The sequence below is a fragment of the Podarcis filfolensis genome (genome assembly GCF_964270895.1).
Source record: "Podarcis filfolensis genome assembly, chromosome: 11".
NCBI classification, from domain to species: Eukaryota; Metazoa; Chordata; class Lepidosauria; order Squamata; family Lacertidae; genus Podarcis; species Podarcis filfolensis.
Window position 1 is genome coordinate 48,877,864 of NC_139613.1, and position 22,925 is coordinate 48,900,788.

Sequence of the window (22,925 nt, forward strand, 5' to 3'; positions counted from 1 at the left end):
ATTTCCCCCCCCAAAAAAATATAGTCCGGCTCCCCCCGCAAGGTCTGAGGGACAGAGGACTGGCCCCCTACTGAAAAAGTTTGCTGACCCCTGCTTTAGATGAATCTCGCCCAAAGCATAGAATTAGTCTAATAGTGTATTTTAATTGTTGCAACCCACCGTGGGATATTAGGGTGAAAGGCAGGTAAGTAATAACAGCAAACTATTTCAGTAGCTCCTGCCAACCTAGCAGTTCGAAAGCACATCAAAGTGCAAGTAGATAAATAGGTATCGCTCCAGCAGGAAGGTAAACGGCGTTTCCATGCACTGCTCTGGTTCGCCAGAAGCGGCTTAGTCATGCTGGACACATGACCTGGAAGCTGTAACGCCGGCTCCCTCGGCCAATAAAGCGAGATGAGCGCCGCAACCCCAGAGTCGGCCACGACTGGACCTAATGGTCAGGGGTCCCTTTACCTTTACTTCAGTAACAGTGTATTCACATAAACAATAAAACCAAGCTGCTCTAAAAAAAAGTTTCTAAAGTCGACTGATATGATATTTATGAAATTGCATGACTTGCTTAGCTCTTGTCATGTTTCTGTAGGGCCATCTCGCCCAATCTTGCTCACTTAATAGCTTTCAGATTTGTATGAGGTTTCCATGATGTCCTCAGGGTATTTCCAGTGTTTGCAACTTTGCACTTGCCTCTATAGGTCTGTTTCCTTACTCTACATTCTTAATCCCAAATGCTTGCCCCTGGCCCTGGCTGTTGCCTCAAAAGTATTTTCTGCCTTGAGATGTGTTGAATTGGTTTAGTTACTTTGCATGGATTTGTGACAGCAACTGTGATGTTGCAAACAATGCCATAGCAGCTTTGAATTAATCTGTCTCCTTGTGTGGGATATCTACAATAAACAAAGCTTTCTTTTGTTAATGAAAAGGATAAATGGAAACAAAGTTTACCTGCATGTCAAACTGGCTACTAGAGAGTTTCGGTTTCTGCAGGGATATGAATAAACCATTCAGTCTGAATTGAGCAGGTTTCTCTACTGGTCTTTTTTCATCACTGAACAAAAGGTCACAATAAAAGTCTTTGTTGTTGTTTTTAGTCTGGTGTTACCAGGATTTGCATTTCAATAACAGAGAATTCAGTGACCTCAGCAAAGGGTAGCTGCAGTGGTGCAGATGACATGCCAATTTGAAATTAGCAAGGAATCAGATTCCTTTAAAGGTAGGTGCTTTTAAAAGTAGGTGCTCAAATCAAGTCTATTTTAGTTGATTGCCTGGAGGAAAATAAGCAGGATAAACAAAAAAGCAACATGATTTAAATGACTTTTCTGCACATTTTAAAAATGGTTGTCCTGATTCAGCTAAAGGGAATTGTGGCTAGGAATGCAATTCTTTGTACAGTCTGCATAAAAACAAGTCTGATTGTTCTCAACAGGGCTTTCTGCCATATAAGTGGCATTCTGCCATGTAAGCGTGTTTAGAATTGCAGCATAAATCTTTATTGAAACCAATGAAACAACTAACTATAATCTCATTGCTCACAGCGGGACCTAGGGCATATGCACACTTCCTTTTTGCCTGGTTGTTTAAAGCTCAATGGGAGCAAAGGTCAATCTTCAGAAAACCCAGATTGACGTTTGCTCCTATTCAGCTTTAAAGAGTGGGTTTTCACAGGGAGAGCTCAGGCCAAAAAAGAAAAGAAAGCAAGAGCATTAAAGCATGAACCTGTGCCTGGAAAGAGTGCAGCAAAAGGTAAATGTGGATAAACCCTTATTTAAAGCTAACTAGCTAGGCTGGGGTGGTGATGATTAAAAATGCATATGCTGGTTGTCACTTATGGCAATTTCTCATAGTCAAATGCAGTGTAAATTCTGCAGATTAAAAAAAACCGCATTAAAAATGTTGATGAGTTGACAAGTACATAAACACATAGGCTGTTCCTAAGAACTGATTGTGGTTCAAACAGAGGTTACATTGTTAGTGATGTATATATACTTCTTTGTGGTCTTGATATCATCTCTAATCCAAGAGTTTTTGCAGGCTCTCAAACACTATAAAAACCTGAGAAACTAAAAAGTGGAATAAGTATACAGTGGTACCTCTAGTTGCGGACACGATCCGTTCCAGGGTGTCGTTCACACCCCGAAAAGTCAGCAACTGGAGTGGTGCTCCTGCGCAAGCGTGGAGTGCGATAGAGCACTTCTGCGCATGTGTGAAGCGTGTAGAATGCTTCTGCACATGCCTGTGTGGCGAAACCTGGAAGTATACACTTCCAGGTTTGCTGCATTCGCAAGCCAAAGAGACGCAACATGAACCTAACGCAACACGAGGTATGACTGTACATACCATTGTTAATGGTGTTTTCACCATACTAACTTCAACACACAAACACACGCGCACACAAATAAACACTCCTATTGTCTGTCTCTAGCCTTAGGTATAGAGTGATAGAATGGACTCCCTTAGAAGGTGGGAGACTCTCCTTCGTTTGATGTTTTAAGCAGAGGTTGGATGGCCATCCATCATAGATGATTTAGTTGTGATTCCTGCACTGCAGGGGGTTGGACTAGATGACCCTTGAGTCCCTTCGAACTCTACAAGCAGCCATCCCATACCAGGGCTGCCCTCAGGAACCTCCAAGGAATTGGTTGTGATTTTTATGATGGGTCACATTGCAGCTGGTTTCTGATCTGTAGATAAACTCAAGACGGGGGCTGGATTTTAATTTTCTTTTTAAATGCGAGCTTGGAATCTGCTGTAGGTTAAAATGTGATGGGTTCATCTTAAGGATGTCTATGTGTGTTTTTAAAATGTCTTTCAGAAAGAGGGAGAGAGGAATCACAAAGTTCGCCTAGCAGTTGGGAACGGAGTAAGAACAGATATCTGGAAGGAATTTTTACACCGATTTGGTGACATCAAGATATGTGAATTTTATGGTGCAACGGAAGGAAACATTTGCTTCATGAATCACACGGGCAAAATTGGATCTGTGGGTCGAACTAATTTCTTTTATAAGGTGACTATTTACATGTATATACTGTGTGAAGGAATGCCAGATTAACATGACTTTTATAGCACAGTAGCAACTTTTTATAGCAACTTCAGTATCTGAATCACTCGGTGGGAAGCTGCTGTTCATACAAAATCAAGCTTTAAACCTAGCTCTCTATCAAGCCCTAAATCCATAATCTGGTTATTAATTGCGTTATTTTGGTCAGATATGATATATGCAGGGACGCGGGTGGCGCAGTGGGTTAAACCACAGAGCCTAGGGCTTCCCGATCAGAAGGTCTGTGGTTCGAATCCCTGCGACGGGGTGAGCTCCCATTGCTTGGTCCCTGAAAGCACGTCAAAGTGCAAGTAGATAAATAGGTAAACGGGAAGGTAAACGGCGTTTCCATGCGCTGCTCTGGTTTGCCAGAAGTGGCTTAGTCATGCTGGCCACATGACCCGGAAGCTGTACGCCGGCTCCCTCGGCCAGTAAAGCGAAATGAGCGCTGCAACCCCAGAGTTGTCCGCGACTGGACCTAATGGTCAGGGGTCCCTTTACCTTTACCTATGATATATGCAGTTGTTTGAATCTTTGCTTTATGGTTTTAATCATGAAACAGATCTAAATATTTACTCCCCTTCCCTTTCTAAATTCCCTTTTTGGGGAGGTGGATTTTTTAAAAAATTGTTTGCTAGTGATGCTTCACTGAAAAACTTGGTTTGGGGATCACTGAATACTTTGTCCATGTCTGTAGACAACTGGGATTCTGCTCATAAATCACTGAAATTCTTCTCAGGGCTTGCTGTCATTTAGCTTTAATAAAATGAAACCCTCCAGTAGCATGACTCCTGTGGGATAGGGATACATTTAGATCAGTGTATAGAAAGCTCCCTTTGTGTGGATGTATAAATACTAAGAACAGAGAGTTGTCAGTGCATGCATTAGCATAGCAAGCAGTAAACAAGCCCAACTTACAACAACTCATTGTGAAACTCTTTCAAAAATCCACTTATTTTTGTGTGATCATGACTAACAGAGCAATAATGTGGTTCTGCTGTGCTAACAGCTACTATGCCCGGACCAGTGCCAATGTACCATAGTTTTAATCCTCTGCACTCCCAGCAGTGAGGTGGAAAGTGCAACAGTATCAGAACAAAAAGCTACGGTAATAATACCAATGGGTGGGTTTCCCACCATCTATCATTCAGATGGTGGCCAGTGAATGGTCATTTTGCATTGCCAACCAAATGAGGAATAACACCACATGTTGAAGTCAATATTCCCTCCTGCACACAATGTACTATCTTGCTTCTCCTTGAACTCTCAGCAACATTTGATTCCATCACCTATGGTATTCTTCTGGAGAAGCTATCTAAGGTGGGTGACACAGCCTTGGCCTGATGAGTTAAAAATTAACTATGAGAAGTCTGAATCCATTAACAGAAGGCTCCTTGGTCCAGCAAATGTTTCTATGAAAATAAGGAGATGATTTCCTCCCATTTCCTGTTCAGTTCTCATTTCACCATACTGTTTTGGAGGGTTTCCCCAAACTCTGGAGCAGATTTGTGGGACTGCACAGGGAAGGTCCGTATAGTTAAAGCTATGGTTTTCCCAATAGTGATGTATGGAAGTTAGAGCTGGACCATAAAGAAGGCTGATCGCCGAAGAATTGATGCTTTTGAATTATGGTGCTGGAGGAGACTCTTGAGAGTCCCATGGACTGCAAGAAGATCAAACCTATCCATTCTTAAGGAAATCAGCCCTGAGTGCTCACTGGAAGGACAGATTCTGAAGCTGAGACTCCAATACTTTGGCCACCTCATGAGAAAAGAAGACTCCCTGGAAAAGACCCTGATGTTGGGAAAGATGGAGGGCACAAGGAGAAGGGGACGACAGAGGACGAGATGGTTGGATAGTGTTCTCGAAGCTAGCAGCATGAGTTTGACCAAACTGTGGGAGGCAGTGGAAGACAGAAGTGCCTGGTGTGCTCTGGTCCATGGGGTCACGAAGAGTCGGACACGACTAAACGACTAAACAACAACAACAGGGAGTTGCAAAGGGAAGCAGGAATTGAAGAAAATTAGACCCCTGCTTCCATTCAAAGGGAGCAATCATATAATCAAAGAGTCTTTCATTAAACATATGGATTTTTATACACCCTGCAATGGCTTAATATTGGAATGACTTTAGTTGTGGATAAAACATAAGGATTAAAGTTCCTGGGGCCTCTTTTACAAAGTGGCTCATTTTTGTGAAGCAAGAAAGACTGCACACTCAAAGGATGTTGGGCCAATGGAAGGCTCTTAGTACTTTTTGTGTGTTCCCCCTTCTCACAAAGGAATTGAAAAGAAGATACCGATTGAATCAGCAACATGCTCAGCATTCTGAGTGTCTTGACTTCCTGGAGTACTACAAGTCTTTTGAACAGTTACTCAACTAGTTTTCATTTTGGATCTCTTCCCAGTTAATGGGTATTGTTGTGTAGTAAGTGACAAGCTTTGTAAGTCCAAAAGGGATAAGTAATTGCAGGGTTTGAGGAATATGGTCTAAGAGCTTGACAATGAAATTTGAGAAGTCTGCATTCTGGACAATCATGCTTGTTCAGTAATTTTTTACTTGTACTGAAAAGTCCTGTGTGGAAATACATTGCACTACAAGCTAAATAGTGAAATAGATATTTCTGAACTAAGGATTGTAGCAGCCAACTCATATCGTTGACAACTCATTCCCATTGAATCCAGTATGTGCAAGATCACTTCTAAAACGTGTGTATTTTTGTGATTTAAAAAAAAAAATCTTGAGAGTTTATAAGGCTGCCAGACTTCTGCTGAAATAAGAACTCATACATTATTCATAATATTTAAATTCTCTACATTCTAAAAAAAGACGCAATATTTCCCCCCTCACATTAAATTAATGTATTGCTCTTTCTCTTGATAGAAGTTAACCAGTTTAGTCTTTTTTCCCAGTCTTTATTCAAGCTTTATTATTCATTTTCCATATATATACAACACCTAGTCATCCTCACTATCATCAGTACAATAAAAATATCACAAATGATACATGCAGTTTTAACTATGTGCTTTCTACACGAACCCATGACTTCCTGTCTTCTCCATGTTTCCTTTATATTAAACATCTTGCTTTGATTTGTAATTATTAATTTATAAAAATTCTCTTTTCTATTTCAGTATCATTTTCCATTGTATATATTACTTACAGAAACCATTCAAAGGCAACTACTGTGTTTAAGTTACAGCTATTTTTCAAATAATTTCTGAAATTATCCCATTCTAGAATGAACTCTTGTCTGTTTTATCTCTGATTCTTTCCAAAAGGGAGGCTAATTCTGCGTATTCTGTCAATTTGAGTAACCATTCGACTCTGGTAGGGAGTTTGTCATTTTTCCAATATGTCACAAAAAGCACTCTCGCGGCCGTGGTTGCATATAAAAAGAATTTTCTTATACCCCTCGGAATGTCAATGCCAGTAATACCCAGAAGAAATGCTTCTGGTTTTTTAGGGAAATTTACCTTTAACATTATTTTTAGTTCTGTGTGTATGTCGCTCCAGAACCCTTTGACCTACCTTAACCAATTTGGTCTTAAGGGAGCTCATCTGTTCCAAACCACAGAAATGGCTGTGGCTTTAAACTATAGTAGTTCCTGTGTCTTTGTCCATGGAGTTTTCTTGGCAGGGATACTGGAGTGGCTTGCCGGTTCCTCCTCCAGGTGGATCACATTTGGTCAAAACTCTCCACTATGACCTGTTCATCTTGGGTGCCCTGCTTGGCATAGTTCATAGCTTCTCTGAGTTATTCAAGCCCCTTCGCCACGGCAAGGCAGTGATCCATGAAGGGGAAGAGAAGACTCCCTGGAAAAGACCCTGATGTTGGGAAAGTTGGAGGTCACAAGGAGAAGGGGACGACAGAGGACGAGATGGTTGGATAGTGTTCTCGAAGCTACTAGCATGAGTTTGACCAAACTGCGGGAGGCAGTGGAAGACAGGAGTGCCTGGCGTGCTCTGGTCCATGGGGTCACGAAGAGTCAGACACGACTAAACGACTAAACAACAACAACAGTTCCTGTGTGCTGTGAAAACACAAGTGAGATCTACAGTGAAATGTTGCAGTGTGGAGTGCTGCTGTCCACTCCATTCCATTCTTTCTCTCCACTCTAGTTTTCCATTTGCCCTCTGCCCCAGTTAGTCATCATTCCATGGCCACTGAGCATGCTCAGTTTGCATTAGGCTGGTTTTGAGACATTCTCCCCTTCAGCTGCTATTCTAAATACACTAACCTGGGAGTGTGTTCCCATGAACTCAGTGGGGGCCTTACTTCTGAGTAGACACATACTTCCTAGATGTTTACCATGCTGCTCCGTAACCCTCCTGTTGTTTATAGATTGTGCAGTTTTGGTTAGATGAGCACCAGAACACCAGAAATTGAGAAAATTTGAGCCCAAGAATAAACATTTCTCTTTCCCAAGGCCATTGGATGGCGCAACTCTTCTGCTTTTCCTCAAACCAAATATCCTGGTAGCATAGTTTAGTCATGCTACATTTCCTTTTCCCGTCATCTAAAGCAGAAGCAGGAATAATTATTTCCTTAGTTTTTCAATTAGTGGGTTCGTCAGTTCCCATCTGGGAGTATTAATTTATGCCAGCTGAGGCTTTCTATGAATTAAAATATTAGTTATTTGATTTTGTTGTCTGTTGGACATTATTAGTAGCAGGGGGTACTTAAAAGACTTCAGTGACAGCTGTATGATTTGGGTCTTGGGCTTCTTGAGTTTCTAATAAGCATTATATTTCAACCAAATAAAACAATGCAGTTTTACCCCATCCTGTGGATAATGCAAGAAATAGTTCTTTTTCTTTTTTATTTACATTTTATTTACATTTATTTACATTTACATTCCAAAATGTTAGTTTTTCAGCTTAAAGAAATATTAAATTATTTTGTTCAGATGAGAGATCCTAAGACAGAGCTTTCCAAACTTTTCAGGCTGGTGACACACTTTTTGGACATGCATCATATTTTATGACACAGCAATTCAGTTTTACTAGCAAACCGGAGGTTAAATTAACCCCTTTCAAGCCTGGGCTACCAAGATAATAACAGGTCTTAGAACCAAGCCTTATACAAAAGGGCTGCATCTAGAAAAGAGGAGACCAAGAGGCGATATGACAGCCATCTTCAAATATCTAAAGGGCTGGCCACTTGGACGATGGAGGCAAACCGTAAACTATAAACCTATAACAAGCTCTGCATAATCAATACAGAATTTGTCCTCCTGCCCATCAACTGATATCACCAGTGATGTCAGCTAATGGGCAAGTAGGCCTGTTTTAGGGGAAATGGCCTCGTGGGCTAAATTGGACCCTTGGCGGTCCAATCTTGACTTACTGGGCAAAGGTTTCCCACTTCTACGCTAAGCCATGGTTTACCTTAGCATTGCATGTCAACCAGTCCAGTAACTCCCGCTGCTGTATTCAAAGATATGAAGTGGGTCATTCTTCAATGCCTTGTTAATGGGAAAATCCAACGAGAGAATCCAGGTGTCTTTTCCCAGATGGTATATCCGCTTCAGGAGAACTACATTTGTTCAGCGCTCAAGCTGCTGTGTGCTGTTGGTTGGAAGATATAATTTCCTTGATAACAATCCTCTTCTTCCCTGTTCTGACACTGGTGAAAGAGGGTCTGGCTGTGGAGGAATTGACTTCAGCTTCAGTTTTTTTAAAAAAATGTGGTGCTAGCATCTGAAGGCCATGATGAGTTACAGTTGTTAAAGTGTTATCCAAGCTGTTCTCCATTTGATCCTCCACACACACATCTGCAGAAGAACCTCTTTTGATGGTGTTGGATAACAAGTACAAGCTGCAACTTTCTGGACAGCAACTATTAAATGGAAGTGGATAGCCAAAAGTTTTCACAGTGTTGTGTGGGGGGTACTTTTCCATTTAGTAACAGCAAAACAATTAGGAAATGTTTATGCTTTTACATCTGGAAAAGCATGTTTTATGTCTGTGATCCTACAGTTTTGTGTTATCTGAAACATGTTCCTGAAGCTTGATTCCTAACTGGATTTTCATTGTGAAAAAGAAAAAAAGATTCATGACAAGATCATTTTATTTAACATAATTTATGTAACTCTTGAGGGACGCGGGTGGCGCTGTGGTCTAAACCACAGAACCTAGGGCTTGCCGATCAGAAGGTCAGTGGTTCGAATCCCTGCGACGGGGTGAGCTCCTGTTGCTTGGTCCCTGCTTCTGCCAACCTAGCAGTTCGAAAGCACGTCAAAGTGCAAGTAGATAAATAGGTACCGCTCCAGCGGGAAGGTAAACGGCATTTCCGTGTGCTGCTCTGGTTTGCCAGAAGCGGCTTTGTCATGCTGGCCACATGACCTGGAAGCTGTCTGCGGACAAACGCCGGTTCTCTTGGCCAGTAAAGCGAGATGAGCGCCACAACCCCAGAGTCGTCCATGACTGGACCTAATGGTCAGGAGTCCCTTTACCTTTACCTATGTAACTCTTGATGGTAGTAATACCTTTAACTCAGTTTACAGGAAATATTAAAATTATCAATAAAAGCAATTAAAGCATTTACAAATAATTAAAATTAATAGTAATAGAGATTAAAACAAACAGACAAAATTATTTTACTGGAATGAAAAGCAGGAAGGAAAGAGAGTAATTCAACCTCCAAGATGTAAGGGCTTTCTGACTCCGGAAAGCGCTTGAAGTTCTGGAAGACAATGGGTACCCTGAACTTTCAAAACAGAATCTTTTTTCCGTTTGTCAAATGATGAGATTCATTTTTATGATTTTGCAAATAAGGCACATGCTCACAACAAGTGAATTAGTTATCATGAGATGTCAATTGATTTTTATTTTATTTTTAAGGAAAGGGAGTGGAATAGCAACAGGAATCCAGAAGAAGAGCAGTTGTGTTAGGTGGGAGAATGCACTGGCTGTATCTACATGTTATGGCAGGCCATCTCAAAGCCAAGGTTTCTTCTGCACATTTTCAGAAACCATTAACCATGGCTTGCCTTAACATGCCAATGCAGCCATTGCAACTTTTTAAAAATATTGTAGTATGTATCACAGATGGTTGAGATGTAATATCTTATTACAATCCTAATAGATTTAGAGTGAAATCCTGTGCATGCTTACTCAAAAGTAAGTCACATTTCGTTTCATGGGGCTTGCTCCCTAGAAAGTGTGTTTAGAATTTCATTTCTAAAGATGGAGGTAACATAGTTCTTGGCATGTTTTATGCTGTTATACACCAATTCACAAACATGGTTTGCTTCAAATAGTCATACTGAATGGATTGGATTCAAAGAATGAGTGGAAGGAAAATAAATGCTAGTGCTATTTAGCAATACCAGCACAAGAGCTTGCAGAAGATTTTACATGCTGCGCTGTGGGTTAAACCACAGAGCCTAGAACTTGCCTATCAGAAGGTTGGCAGTTCGAATCCCCGCGACGGGGTGAGCTCCCGTTGCTCGGTCCCTGCTCCTGCCAACCTAGCAGTTCAAAAGCACATCAAAGTGCAAGTAGATAAATAGGTACCGCTCCGGTGGGAAGGTAAACGGCGTTTCTGTGCGCTGCTCTGGTTCGCCACATGCTGGCCACATGACCCGGAAGCTGTACGCCGGCTCCCTCGGCCAATAAAGCGAGATGAGCGCCGCAACCCGAGTCGGTCACAACTGGACTTAGTGGTCAGGGGTCCCTTTACCTTTACCTTTATGAGAGGGAAGTTCTGTAACAGTTGTTAGGATTCCATTTGTGAGGGAAAAAATACACATCCTCTTCTGCAAATGGAAGAACATTTTTTTATTTAGTTTTGTTTTAATCTAGCATGAGTTGTGAAACAGGACATTTTTCAATATATTCTGCAAATTAACATGGATCCAAAGTTGCATGTTATATCTGAAACTTACTCATATGTATCTTATTGTATGTCATTGATACTGTAAGGTGACTCCCTTTTCATAGTGTATATAGTGTATGTAATTGTGTAGGTTGAAAGTGGCCTTCCTGTTGAGCTAGGAGGGAAGCAAGTCAGCAGGTGGTCATTGAAGGAATACTTTGACTCATTGACTATTTATAACCGTTTGTAATATTCTGAAGAGCCTCTTGTCTAGAAACACATGCAAATGTAACATGAGAATGCAGCTTTCTATAGCTAGTGGATCTATATTTTGACTGCCACAATTTTATCTATTCCTTTACTCCAGGGGTGACTAATCTGCGGCCCTCCAGATGTTGTTGAACTCTTTATCAGACTGAACCAGCATATCTATTTGCATAGCTGTCAACGTTTCCCTTTTTTTAAGGGAAATTCCCTTATTCCGAATAGGATTCCTCACAAGAAAAGGGAAAAGTTGACAGCTATGATCTAATGATAGGGTTTGTAGTTCAGCAATGTTTGAAGGCTCACAGGTTTCCCACCCCTGATTTACCTCTAACATTTTTTGAATTTCACAATCTGACATTTGAGAAAGTTTTGAAATGCATTTTGTATAACTTGGTAAGCACATTAGAACTTTTGAAAGTGGTATATGAAATTACTTCATTTTATAGCATTGGTGCCCAAGGGTTTACATATTCCCCATGTTTATTTATTTACAAATATACAGACAATAGCAAAAGCAGTCTGAGCAGTTTACAATATGAATATTACAATTAAAATGTATTTGTTGCATCTTTATAAAAGCTTACTTTTAGGTAAGTACAATCATTGAGTAGAGCACACAACTCATTTAATGTACATTATTGAATGTTGCCACAAGATGTCACTGTAAACATTACTGAGCCCATTTTTCTTTCTACTTTAAGCTCTTTTTCCCTTTCGACTTAATCAAGTATGATTTGCAAAAAGGAGAGCCAATCAGAAACAAACATGGATGGTGTGAAAGAGTCAAGAAAGGTAAGGATTTTATCCTGAATTTTGATGGCAATAGATACTCCAGAGGTACTGGATGCCTAATTGAAATGAAAACAAGAACACAAACTTTAATAGGACTGCAGCTTCTTAACAGGCATAGTCACTGTTCCTTAGTTGTATCGAGATAAACCACCTTGGCCATTGTTGTACTGTGGATCCCTGGACCAAGCTGTATCATTCAGGATGCTGAGAATCTTAGCTTGAATTTTTAAGGATTGCTGAGAAAAACTTAAATATTATAAGGCAGATTTTGCTAAAGGTGTAGGGCTTGTTTGTACACAGAGATGCACATAGACATTACAACACAATTATATACCCTATTTTTCCATGTATTAGATGAGGTTTTCTGACTCAAAAACCATGTCAAAAAACTGAGGTTGTCCTATACACGGATAGCGGTATGGGGGCAAGAAGCAGCGCGCCTGCCAACCAGCCAGTTGGCGGGATCGCAACTTCCACCTGATGCCGCTGTGCGTGGGAAACAATCTAGGGAGTGAGAAGCTCAACAACTTTGGGCCATCTCCCCTCATTTTCTTAAAATTGAGTCCCCAAAAATGGGGGGTGTCTTATACATGGGGTCGTCTTATAGACGGAAAAATACGGTAAGTGCTGCTCCGTAGCACAAGGAGACAGAAATTGACAGATTTGAAATATCAGAAAAACACTGTGGAGTTCTGGTAAAATGTTTTGGTCACGTTGCTTGTTGAACTTAATAAACTAGAAAAGCATTAGTGGAGTCCATGTGTAACTCAGTTATATTACAACCACTGTGTTACATGAGTTTACTTCTAGCAAAGATGGCATCACAACTGAATGTGCTTATGAGACCCTAGTGTTGAGTACTTTGCCCAGCCTGTCACAGTTTCCATGCTGTCAGCGATGCAAATTCTTAACAGTTGCTCTGATATAAAGCCTTACTCTTTATTCATACTTGCTATTGTACTTGCTAGAAAAGTCTCCAGAATTTTAAAATGCATAGCTAAGGATCAAATAACGCCAAGCCACTGCTGTCATCTGGTGGCCAGATTGTGAAACAATTTTGTTTCTTTTTATTTGTATGTTATTTACATATTTACAATTATTTAATTCTAACAAGCTTATAGCTCATATTGTTTTATAGTTCATATTGATTCTTTGTTATTTCTTCTTTAATCCATATTTAAGGAAAATAATGAGACCACAGGAAAGCAATCTCCTAAAGCTTCCACTTGACATTTTTGCTAGAAAAACTAGACTGGTTTTTTTGGCTAGATTAGAATTTCCCTTTTGTGTGTTGATTTTGCTTAATATACACAACCTGATCTTGGGAAATCCATGTCTATAATATCCATTCTGTCCTATTTCCTCCCCGCCCCCAAAAAACCCAACAACACTGCAAGGGCATACTCAGTTATGTGAAGACCAAGGTAGCATGCATAATGCACAGGCCCTGAAATTTGCATGTTGAAATGTTCAAACTCCTGTATGTAGAAAGAACCTTCAATCTTTCTAAATGGCCCAGAATTATTATTTTTTCAACCCAAATGAGGCCTTAAAACCACACTGGCTTAGAGCTAAGCAGTCCACCTTAAGTTCTATTTCTCTCCGAATTACCCCCCCCCCCATTTTTTTTGGCCAAATATATCAGAGACATAGTTTGTTATCAAATTGCAGTACATCTGGATGTGAAGAGTTCTGGCATGGCCTGCCCTACCAGTAGGCAGAATGAAGCACCTGCTTCAGTTGTTAAATGCCAGGTGACAGAACCATTCTCACAGAGTTCTCCAAAATAGCATTCTCTCTGCTCCCTAAGTTATTCTGCTGCACTCAGGTCTGGTGGAGAATGTTATCCCATCACCAGTGTTAAAGTGAGATTTAACTCCTAGTCCAGTTGGATTCTGTACATGGGTGGCATCATATTTTCCTTCTTAAGAAGTCTTGAGTTTGTATGCTGACTACAGTCTGCTTTTGATCTATCATGGCCATAGTATAATAATTTAGAGTAGAGTAAAGCTGCCTTTATATTTTTCTTAGGATCTTTTAGAGTGAATCAACATGCTTCTTGGTCAGCATTTTGTGATCACTTTGGATTGACAAGAGAGGCAATGCAAGAGAAACTCGCATACACACAAACACTTTTTGCTACGATGCTTCAAGAGGCATTCTGTCCTTTTGATAGTTTTAGACAGCTTGGTAAATAATTACAGATTGTGCTGAGCTAACTTGCATCTATCTTCTTCTCCACAATTTTACACGCAGGTGAGCCTGGCCTCTTAATATCCAAAGTACACACAAAGAATCCATTCTTTGGCTATGCTGGAAATAAGAGAGACACAGAAAAGAAATTACTTTGTGGTGTGTTTAAGAAGGAAGATTTTTATTTCAATACAGGGGACCTGATATTTCAAGATCAAGATAACTTTCTTTATTTTTGGGACAGGACAGGAGATACATTCAGGTACAGCTACTATTAAAACTTAAACCATCTCAGTGTGTGTGTGTGTGTGTGTGTGTGTGTGTGTGTGTGTGTGAAAGATAGTTCTGCTTACACTTACTTTTGTTCTATGCCCAGTGCACTCTAGATCTGACTACAAACATTTTCACCGAGCGGGGGGAATATTTTACCTAAAAATAAAAATCCTTGGAAATAGCTAATCGTAAGAAGCAGGGAATACATTTGCCTACTACACCACCTGTATGCTCTAATAATATGCTTTGCTTTAAAGTTTACAGGTTGATTTTTCTAACAATTAAATTCACAGCTAACCTTTGTAAGTTTAATTCCTCAAGATATTGAAGTCAAAAGGTGTATTGGTAATGATAAATGGTGGTATTTGTCCTACTCAGTGTAGAACGATTAAAAAATAACTTGTCCTTTGATTTCAGTGGGTTTACTTTGAGTAAGACTGACATTGGCTACAACAGTGGTTTTTTTGTTACATTCACAAAAGCCTGGGCAAGCCTTCATCCCACACACTCATTCTCTCTCCTTCTCTGGGAGATTGTAAGCTTTCACTTCCATTTTTAGCTAACTGCAGTTAAGCATTATGTCTGGACCAGATCAATCGTGGTCCAGTAAACTATGGTTTACTGAAACAAGCCAACTTTTTAAAAAATTAAGCAAAATTTATTTCAAAAATCCATAGTTATTAACCAGAGTTTAGGCTTTGAACATGAATGCTCAGCTCTCAATCCCCCCCTATCTATTTCCAATTAGCCAATCTTCACATGACCGTGAAGGAAGAGGGGAGTGCATATGCCTGAAAGCTCATCATGCCTGGAAGTGATGATAAATCATAGTTTTATCAGTAATGAGCAGATACTGCCAAAATCCCAAATGAAGTGCAATATTCCTGTTTTGCGGAGAACAGTCCTTAAAAGAAATGCAAGCTTGGTGTTTTTTCTGCATGGTTAAAATTTAAAAAAGCAGAATTGCAAGCTATCATGAGGTACTATGCATATTTACCTGCACACTTTTCATTTTAGATGGAAAGGGGAAAACGTTGCCACTACCGAGGTTTCTGATGTCATCGGTATGTTGGATTTCATACAGGAAGCCAACGTGTATGGGGTTTCTGTACAAGGTAAGGAAAATATTTGGCATTTTACTTCGTAAATAGTGTCGATGCAAATGGCATCTGCTAATATTGAAGGGATATTCGTTAGGAAGGAAGCTTTTTAAAAAATGAAGTAAATAATGAAATTTGAAAGTGGGTTAAACCACAGAGCCTAGGACTTGCCGATCAGAAGGTTGGCAGTTCAAATCCTTGCAGCGGGGTGAGCTCCCGTTGCTCGGGCTCTGCTCCTGCCAACCTAGCAGTTTGAAAGCACGCCAATGTGCAAGTAGATAAATAGGTACCACTCCTGCGGGAAGGTAAACGGTGTTTCCATGCGCTGCTCTGGTTCGCCAGAAGCAGCTTAGTCATGCTGGCTACATGACTTGGAAGCTGTACGCTGGCTCCCTCAGCCAGTAAAGCGAGATGAGCGCCGCAACCCCAGAGTCAGTCACAACTGGACCTAATGGTCAGGGGTCCCTTTACCTTTACCTTACATCAATGTGTAACAAACAAGCTTATGATATGATCCAGAGAAGTGACACTTATCTAAATTCCCAGTCAGCTCTGCTGGAGGGTTTTTTGACGAGGTGTACACATTCCTCAACCGAACCCACCTAGATCTGCCAGAGGGGTTTCACTGACAGTGAGGCTGACCCACCAATAAGGAAAACCCCAAAGTGGAACTCCTCTAAATGGAAATGGGGCATTTGGGGATGCAGCTTCACCATTGCTGTCATCATGTAGCAGCAACAGGCCTGATAAAGGTATTGTCAGTACATCAGCCAAGGAACTAGCACAGCAAAACAGCATTTTTCCAGCCATCCCACCTTCCACCTTGGCCAGCATCAGTAATAGGTCTGTATATGATGTGCTGGTGACTATCCTCCAATGAGGTTTATATTGCCTCCTAAGTGTGCCAGACTTCCATACAGAGGCTTTGTTTCTATTTTCAAAAGAGAAAATTTCCTATGCCGGGAAACCAGTTTTTATCAATGCAATCCTGTATGCGTGTTTACTCAGAAGTGAGCCACATTAAATGTGCATATAGTATTTTAGCCTTAAGTAGTTTGTGATATGGCCTTATTTTGGGATGGAGGACGAAAGAAAATGTTCACACATGCATTGAATGTTGCATGCATAAAACTAAACAAAAACTAAACAACACAGAGAGCTAGCTAAAATGTAAATAACCTACCGTAATTTGCAGATTTTTAATTCTGTTAATCAGCAGGGGAAATATTTGCTTAGAAAACTTAAAATGAACGAAGCTTACAATACAGTCATACTTTCGGTTAAATGTGCTTCAGGTTGAGCGTTTTCAAGTTATGCTCCGTGGCGACCCAGATTTCCGGGTTTCGTCGCATTCACAGACGCTCAAAATGACATCACACGCATGCGCGGAAGCGGCAAAACGCGACCCTTGCATGCGCAGTTGCATCTTACGTTCTATTCAGGATGCGAAGGGGGCTCCAGAACAGATCCCGTTCGCATCCAGAGGTACCACTACATGTATTTGGGATCATTATGACAGTTTTGCAGAGGGGGGAGTTGCATTTGAAATTAGCATTGTTTTATGCTAAGCATCTAACAGAGCACTACAGAATGAAAGAGAAGTACAGTTTCTTAACTGCTGCCTTTGCTACAGGTCTGACATTCACATAGCTCTAACCTATGAAGTCACAATCAAGTCTTATGCTCCTTCGCTTTAATGCCATCTCTGCTGCCTCATTGCCATAAGCTCTCGAAAATACCATAGAGAAACCCCAGTTGTTTCCCATGAGTAGGAGTCACTGTGTCAACTGCTGAAGCCTGAATGCTCCCAACTTTACTATTCCTATAGGAGCACTCACATAGCTATTTAAAATGTTTGGAAACAGATTCCATGCACCAGCAAGAATACCATCTCCCTGCAGTATTAGTAAAACAATTCTTGTTCATTTTTTCCCCTTTTCTTCCTCAAGCTCTGGAGCATCCATTTAATATAAAATGCATTTTTTTAGCTCCCAATACTGAAAACTAGAATAGGCATTTAGAAGGGCTCTTATGGAAAAAGAAACAACAGACTGTGCACTCTATTAACGCAAGTCTGTCCTTGTGATGCTAGCTTGGAATCTGAACCAGATATGCTTCACTGTAGCAAGCACAGATTTAAGTGACCCATACAACTTTCTGGTTTAATAATAATAATAAAATTTATTTATATCCCACCCTCCCCAGCAGAAGCTGGGCTTAAACAGTTATGGAAAGAAGCTCAGACAAACAGGGGGGTGATGTGCGACCAGAACCATGAAATATTATGGTGTTTTCTTCATTTATCCAAAAGCAATACTATGGTGTAATATCAGAAGCACTGACTATATCATTTGATAGCTGGGCATTTTTGAATTTTAATGAATATAACATTAATAATCCCCTACAGGTTATGAAGGAAAAGCAGGAATGGCCTCTGTCATCTTAAAGCCTAATAAGTCTTTAGATCTGGAACAACTTTATCAACATGTGGTGATGTATCTGCCCAGCTATGCCTGTCCACTCTTTATAAGACTCCAGGTAATAATATACAAAGCACCGTAGGCATGTCTCCAAGCCTCTTAATCATTAGCAGGAAATCAGCTCAGCGATCTACTAAGCCACACATACTGAACACTAAGTGATGACTTCAGAGAAAGCTACCTAATGGGTATTTCAGAAATCAGTTGTACATTTAGTCCTCTTTACCATTTCCATTAACAAGTTGGAATTAGATAGCACACTAATGAAAACTACAGATTATGCTAAATTGGAAAGAGTTGTGTACCCCAGGAAAGATAATATAAAGGGATTAGTGGGATTAGAAACATGAATCAGGAATAACAAAATGAAATTTCAACTGGGAAAAGAAATAATGTTGGAATGCAGAGATTCCGCATCTAGAACAGAGCATATTAGGAATTACATAATAGCAGACTCACCCCCCCACACACACAGCTGGTGCCCACCAGATCCTTTGACCTAAAATACCCATCAGCCTCAACCAGCATTGCCAATGGTCAGCAGTTCCAGCAACATTGGAGGGGGGCACCAGGTTGCTAGTGACTCTTTGAAAAGTGAAGTCAGTTAGACAGTTGTTTGTAGTGTTGGGTCAAGGCTGGCCAACATGGTGCCCTCTGGATGATGTTGTTGGACTCCAACTCCCACCAACCCCAGCCAGCATGGCCAATGGGCAGGAGTGAGTTGTCATCCGACAACGTATGGAATGCACTGTGTTGGCTATCCATAAAATAAATACAGTCTCAGCTTACATCTGTTGGCCACCACGTTTCATAACTGGATTTTGTAAATGGGAATATTGTGAGCCAGGGGAACTGGGGGGGTCCTTGCCTGCATCAATATCTGGTAGGGAGGGGTACTGGGAGGTAATAAAGTCTGCTCTTGGGTGAGACTGAAAGATACATACTAAGAACTGAATCCTGCAAGACTTTAGCTTTGCTGTGCTTCTAATAGGAAGACCGTTAAGAATTGCTTTTGAATTGAGCAAATGCATCTCTGTGTATTTCCTCACACAGTGCAATAGGAAAAAGAGAAAGAGCAGAAAAATAAGATCAGGGAAATTATAAATGACCACATGCCTTGGTAGATATACCTAGTTGTCCTTACTGGCTTTTGCAGAACACTTTTTGATTGAGCAAAGGATTTTAAAAAATTGAATAAGCCATGTGTCAGTATAGAGATGAGCCTCACTGCCTTTTCCATCTTTGATTTCTGTGACAGTTGTATGAGTCAGAGGAAATTTATGTGGGCAGCTAAAACCCTTTGTATCAATCTTTGTATCAAATATTATCTCTTAAATTTTTTGTAATATAGTCTTTACAGTTTCCAAACAAATTTATAGATTTAAAAGTTCAGCAAATTATAGCATATGGGTATATTATAAAGCTACTTTTATAAATTCTGCTTCAAAGATCCCATACACAAACTTCAGAACTCCATGAGGCAAACTATAGCTTACTGAGACAATTCAAATGTGCAGTCTCCCAGGATTTATTTCCTCACTAATCACAAGCTGTGGTCAAGGTTTGTTATTGACTACAACTCATAGCTCACGTGGTCTCAGTAAGCCATAATTTGGATTTCCTTCTTGTGTGAACCAAGTTAATGAACCTGCATTTTGCATTTCATGTTAAACCATGGTTTATTGTGATGTACATGAGCAAGAACAAACCTTGCAATCATGTGCTCCCTCTCTCTCCTCCAGCATTGTGGCTGAGGAGTTAAAGAAGCATTTAGTTTTGCTTCTGGTTTGTAATGTCATGGGACATTAAAAATATATATGTCATTAACGTTAACTGTTAATTTCAGACATGTCAAATTCAAACCGAGGGTTATGGAACTAGTTTGTGGAAACTGACTACAGTTGGTGTTAATCAGAATTCCAGGTTTGGAGGATATGGCAAATTGTGGATAACTAAAAGCAGAGGCAAAACCTCCCAGATTCTTGGCCTTATAAGCAACCCAAGGTCATTGTGATTCATCATGCTGCACCATGGTTTTATGAGTCATTCAAAGGTAGCCTCAGACTCTGAAGATATTCATCTCCCTCCCAAATGAAGATGAAACACATCTCTTGGTGAGCCTGTTTTGTTTACAGTAAACAAACTAAACTAAAAATCTTCTCTTTTGCCTCTAGGAAGTAATGGAAGTCACAGGAACTTTCAAGCAACAAAAATTTCAGTTGGTCCAGGAAGGATTTAATCCATCTGAAATCAGTGACCCACTATATTTTTTGGACAGTTGTAAGAAGTCTTATGTTTTATTAACTAAAGAACTGCACGATAGAATCTTATCTGGACAAGTGAAACTTTAGTGTTTATTAATAAGGATTTTACAAGCTACTGCACAAGACAAGACAAAACTTTAAACATGTTTGTCAGCTATATTCTGTACGGTCTCCTGGTGAAGAGATGTGCACTGTTGAATTTTACAGTAAATATTAGGGAGGGATTATGCTTTATTAATCTTTCTCTGTTTTGACCATCAGTGCATACTAATCTACCTCTTATAGTGCAATCCTAGGCATGTCTACTCAGAAGTAAGTCCTATCGAATTCAGTAAGATTTACTCCAAGGCTAGCCTTAGACTATCATTGGTTCAGTATTTTATACTTTCTGTATAAATATCTCCTAATTAAATGTTGTTTATGATCAACATAAACAAGTGACATTGAGAGAATAACAAAGCTACAGTGAAATTATCTTTCGCTGTCTTACGCTGCATATTTTATAGTATAATCTCCCTCTGCTGGACAAAAACTGGTCACTATTAGCAGTAGATGGTTGTTGTTCCTAATGGTCACCTCCTAACTACACAGGGATACCTCTTTTTATTGCACAGTGCTTTATTGTGCTTTACAGAAATTTATCATTGTGAGGATGTCGGTGCAGCAGCAAGAAGCCCAGCCAGGGAATGGAGGCCTCCTTACTACTGCCTCTCTTCTCGAGAATGGAGCTGGCCAGGGCTGGAGCCAGGTTTTTCCCCTCCCGCCCCTGCAGCCAGGGAGTCTTTGCTTAATAGTGTAAACATAACACTCATATGCACTGAGAAACAAAATAAAAGTTAAGTTGTGGGTGAAATGAAATTTTGAAATTTCATTTATTACGGCCATAGGCCCATACAGGTAAAAACAACACATAAATAACAGCTTGTGCCGTAGGGGGAAAAAAAGCAATCGCTAAAACACCACTATAACAATAAAATACTATAAAATGGAAAGGCATACTACGCCTTAATTAGCTTGTAGTGCTCCTTGGCGTCGCTTTTGGGAAAGGACAGCAACTAGGAACCTAGCCACCTTCAGGGTCGTGTGGGTATCCTTGTCCTGCAAGATTTGGGCAAGGTGGAATTTTGGTGGGGTACCCTCTAGTTTCTGTATGATTGATCCCAACAAATTTGCCCGTGGCACATTAAACAAGGGGCAAGTGAACATAATGTGCTGGAGCGACTCCAGCGTCACCTTATCACATTCGCACACGGCGGGGGCTTGGCCCTTTGAGAACCTATGTCTCAGGACATTGGAGGGAAAAACGTTAAACCTTGCTTTGGTGAAGGCCAGTCTATGGGCAACAGTCGAAAGGGAGGAGAGGTATGATGGAACGCAGTAAGTTAAAGTGATACCAATGTTCTGGGGCAAACAAACACCTCCCCCCAGCGTATAATTTTGCTGTAAATCGATGTCATCCAGTCTTTGGCGGATCAGTCTTTGAGCAGTGATTTGGTCTAGTTTTAGGGAATCTGAGGGAGAGATTCCATAACTCAGGAGTTTGGCATGAATTCTACTAGTCCAAAGGCTAGAGAATTCGTCTCGCCATAAGCATTGGACAAGGTAATGGTTTGGTAATCTATGCCACAATGATAACCAGTAATTGAAGACTTGCTTCCACAGGCAAGTTTCTAAGGATGCTACCTTCAATTCTAGTCGCATGGCTGCGTTGCTTACGCACAGGGGGAGCATTAGGAGCCGACGTAGGAATTGGCTTTGCAGAGTCTCAAGGGGAGCAAGATCTGTCATCACGGCCCAGAGCGGGGCAGCATAAGCAAGCACGGCAACCACTTTTGCCTTGAACACCTTTAAGGCCGAGGGAACATGCAAAGCTCCGTCTGAAAAGAAGAATCGGAGGAGCGCATATGACAAGGTTTTGGCCTTGTTAAGTAGGTGTTGAATTTGAGCTTTCCACCCCAAATTGTATTGAAAAATAACTCCTAGGTATTGAAATTTTAGGACTTGCTCTATTTTTGCTCCACCAAGCTTCCATTTGTATAATCTCCGGCTTCTGGAGAAAATCAGAATCTTGGACTTAGCATGGTTGATGGTTAATTGATTGAGTTGACAATACGTGGCAAAGATCTTCAGAGCTCTGGTTAGTCCAACACGTGTATAAGATAGAATTACCGCGTCGTCCGCATATAAAAGGAGTGGGCAGCGGTAATCCGCTAGTCTAGGCGCGTGTGTACTTGGAGATGAGTTAACTAGGGGTGCTCGCATGTCGCTGATGAATAGGTTGAATAGGCAGGGAGCCAATATACATCCTTGGTGCACTCCCTTGTTTATTGGTATCGAATTTGTAAGGTCGCCCGCTGGAGTGAATCTCACTCTGGCAAGGGTACCTTCGTGGAGCTGGCTTATGAGCCATAAGAGTCTTCTATCAATGCCCTGTTTCACAAGTTTCTCCCAAAGAATATTTCTAGGAACGCTGTCAAAGGCTGCCTTTAGATCTAAGAAGGCAGCACAGAGGTAGCCCCGGGGAGGGGAGGAGTACTTCCGTGCCAGATGATAAAGAACTATCGCATGATCGGTTGTAGAGCGTTTAGTTCTGAACCCTGCTTGTTCATGGCCAATCTGGTTAGTCTCATCTACCCATCGCAATAATTTAGTCATCAAAAAGCTGGCATAAATTTTCCCTATGATCGAAAGGAGGCT

General features: G+C 40.7%; 1 protein-coding gene across 2 annotated transcripts in view; it reads left to right on the forward strand.

The window, feature by feature from the left end:
* Window positions 1-22,925, forward strand: part of SLC27A6 (solute carrier family 27 member 6) — a 43,815-nt gene that overhangs the window by 17,780 nt on the left and 3,110 nt on the right. For both annotated transcript variants that reach the window (XM_083576861.1, XM_083576862.1), the window contains exons 5-10: window positions 2,810-3,004; window positions 11,828-11,918; window positions 14,175-14,373; window positions 15,402-15,499; window positions 17,892-18,022; window positions 20,139-21,071. In XM_083576861.1, coding sequence (XP_083432987.1) covers window positions 2,810-3,004; window positions 11,828-11,918; window positions 14,175-14,373; window positions 15,402-15,499; window positions 17,892-18,022; window positions 20,139-20,315 — 891 coding nt within the window. In that variant the 3' untranslated portion in view covers window positions 20,316-21,071. The remainder of the gene's footprint in view (window positions 1-2,809; window positions 3,005-11,827; window positions 11,919-14,174; window positions 14,374-15,401; window positions 15,500-17,891; window positions 18,023-20,138; window positions 21,072-22,925) is intronic.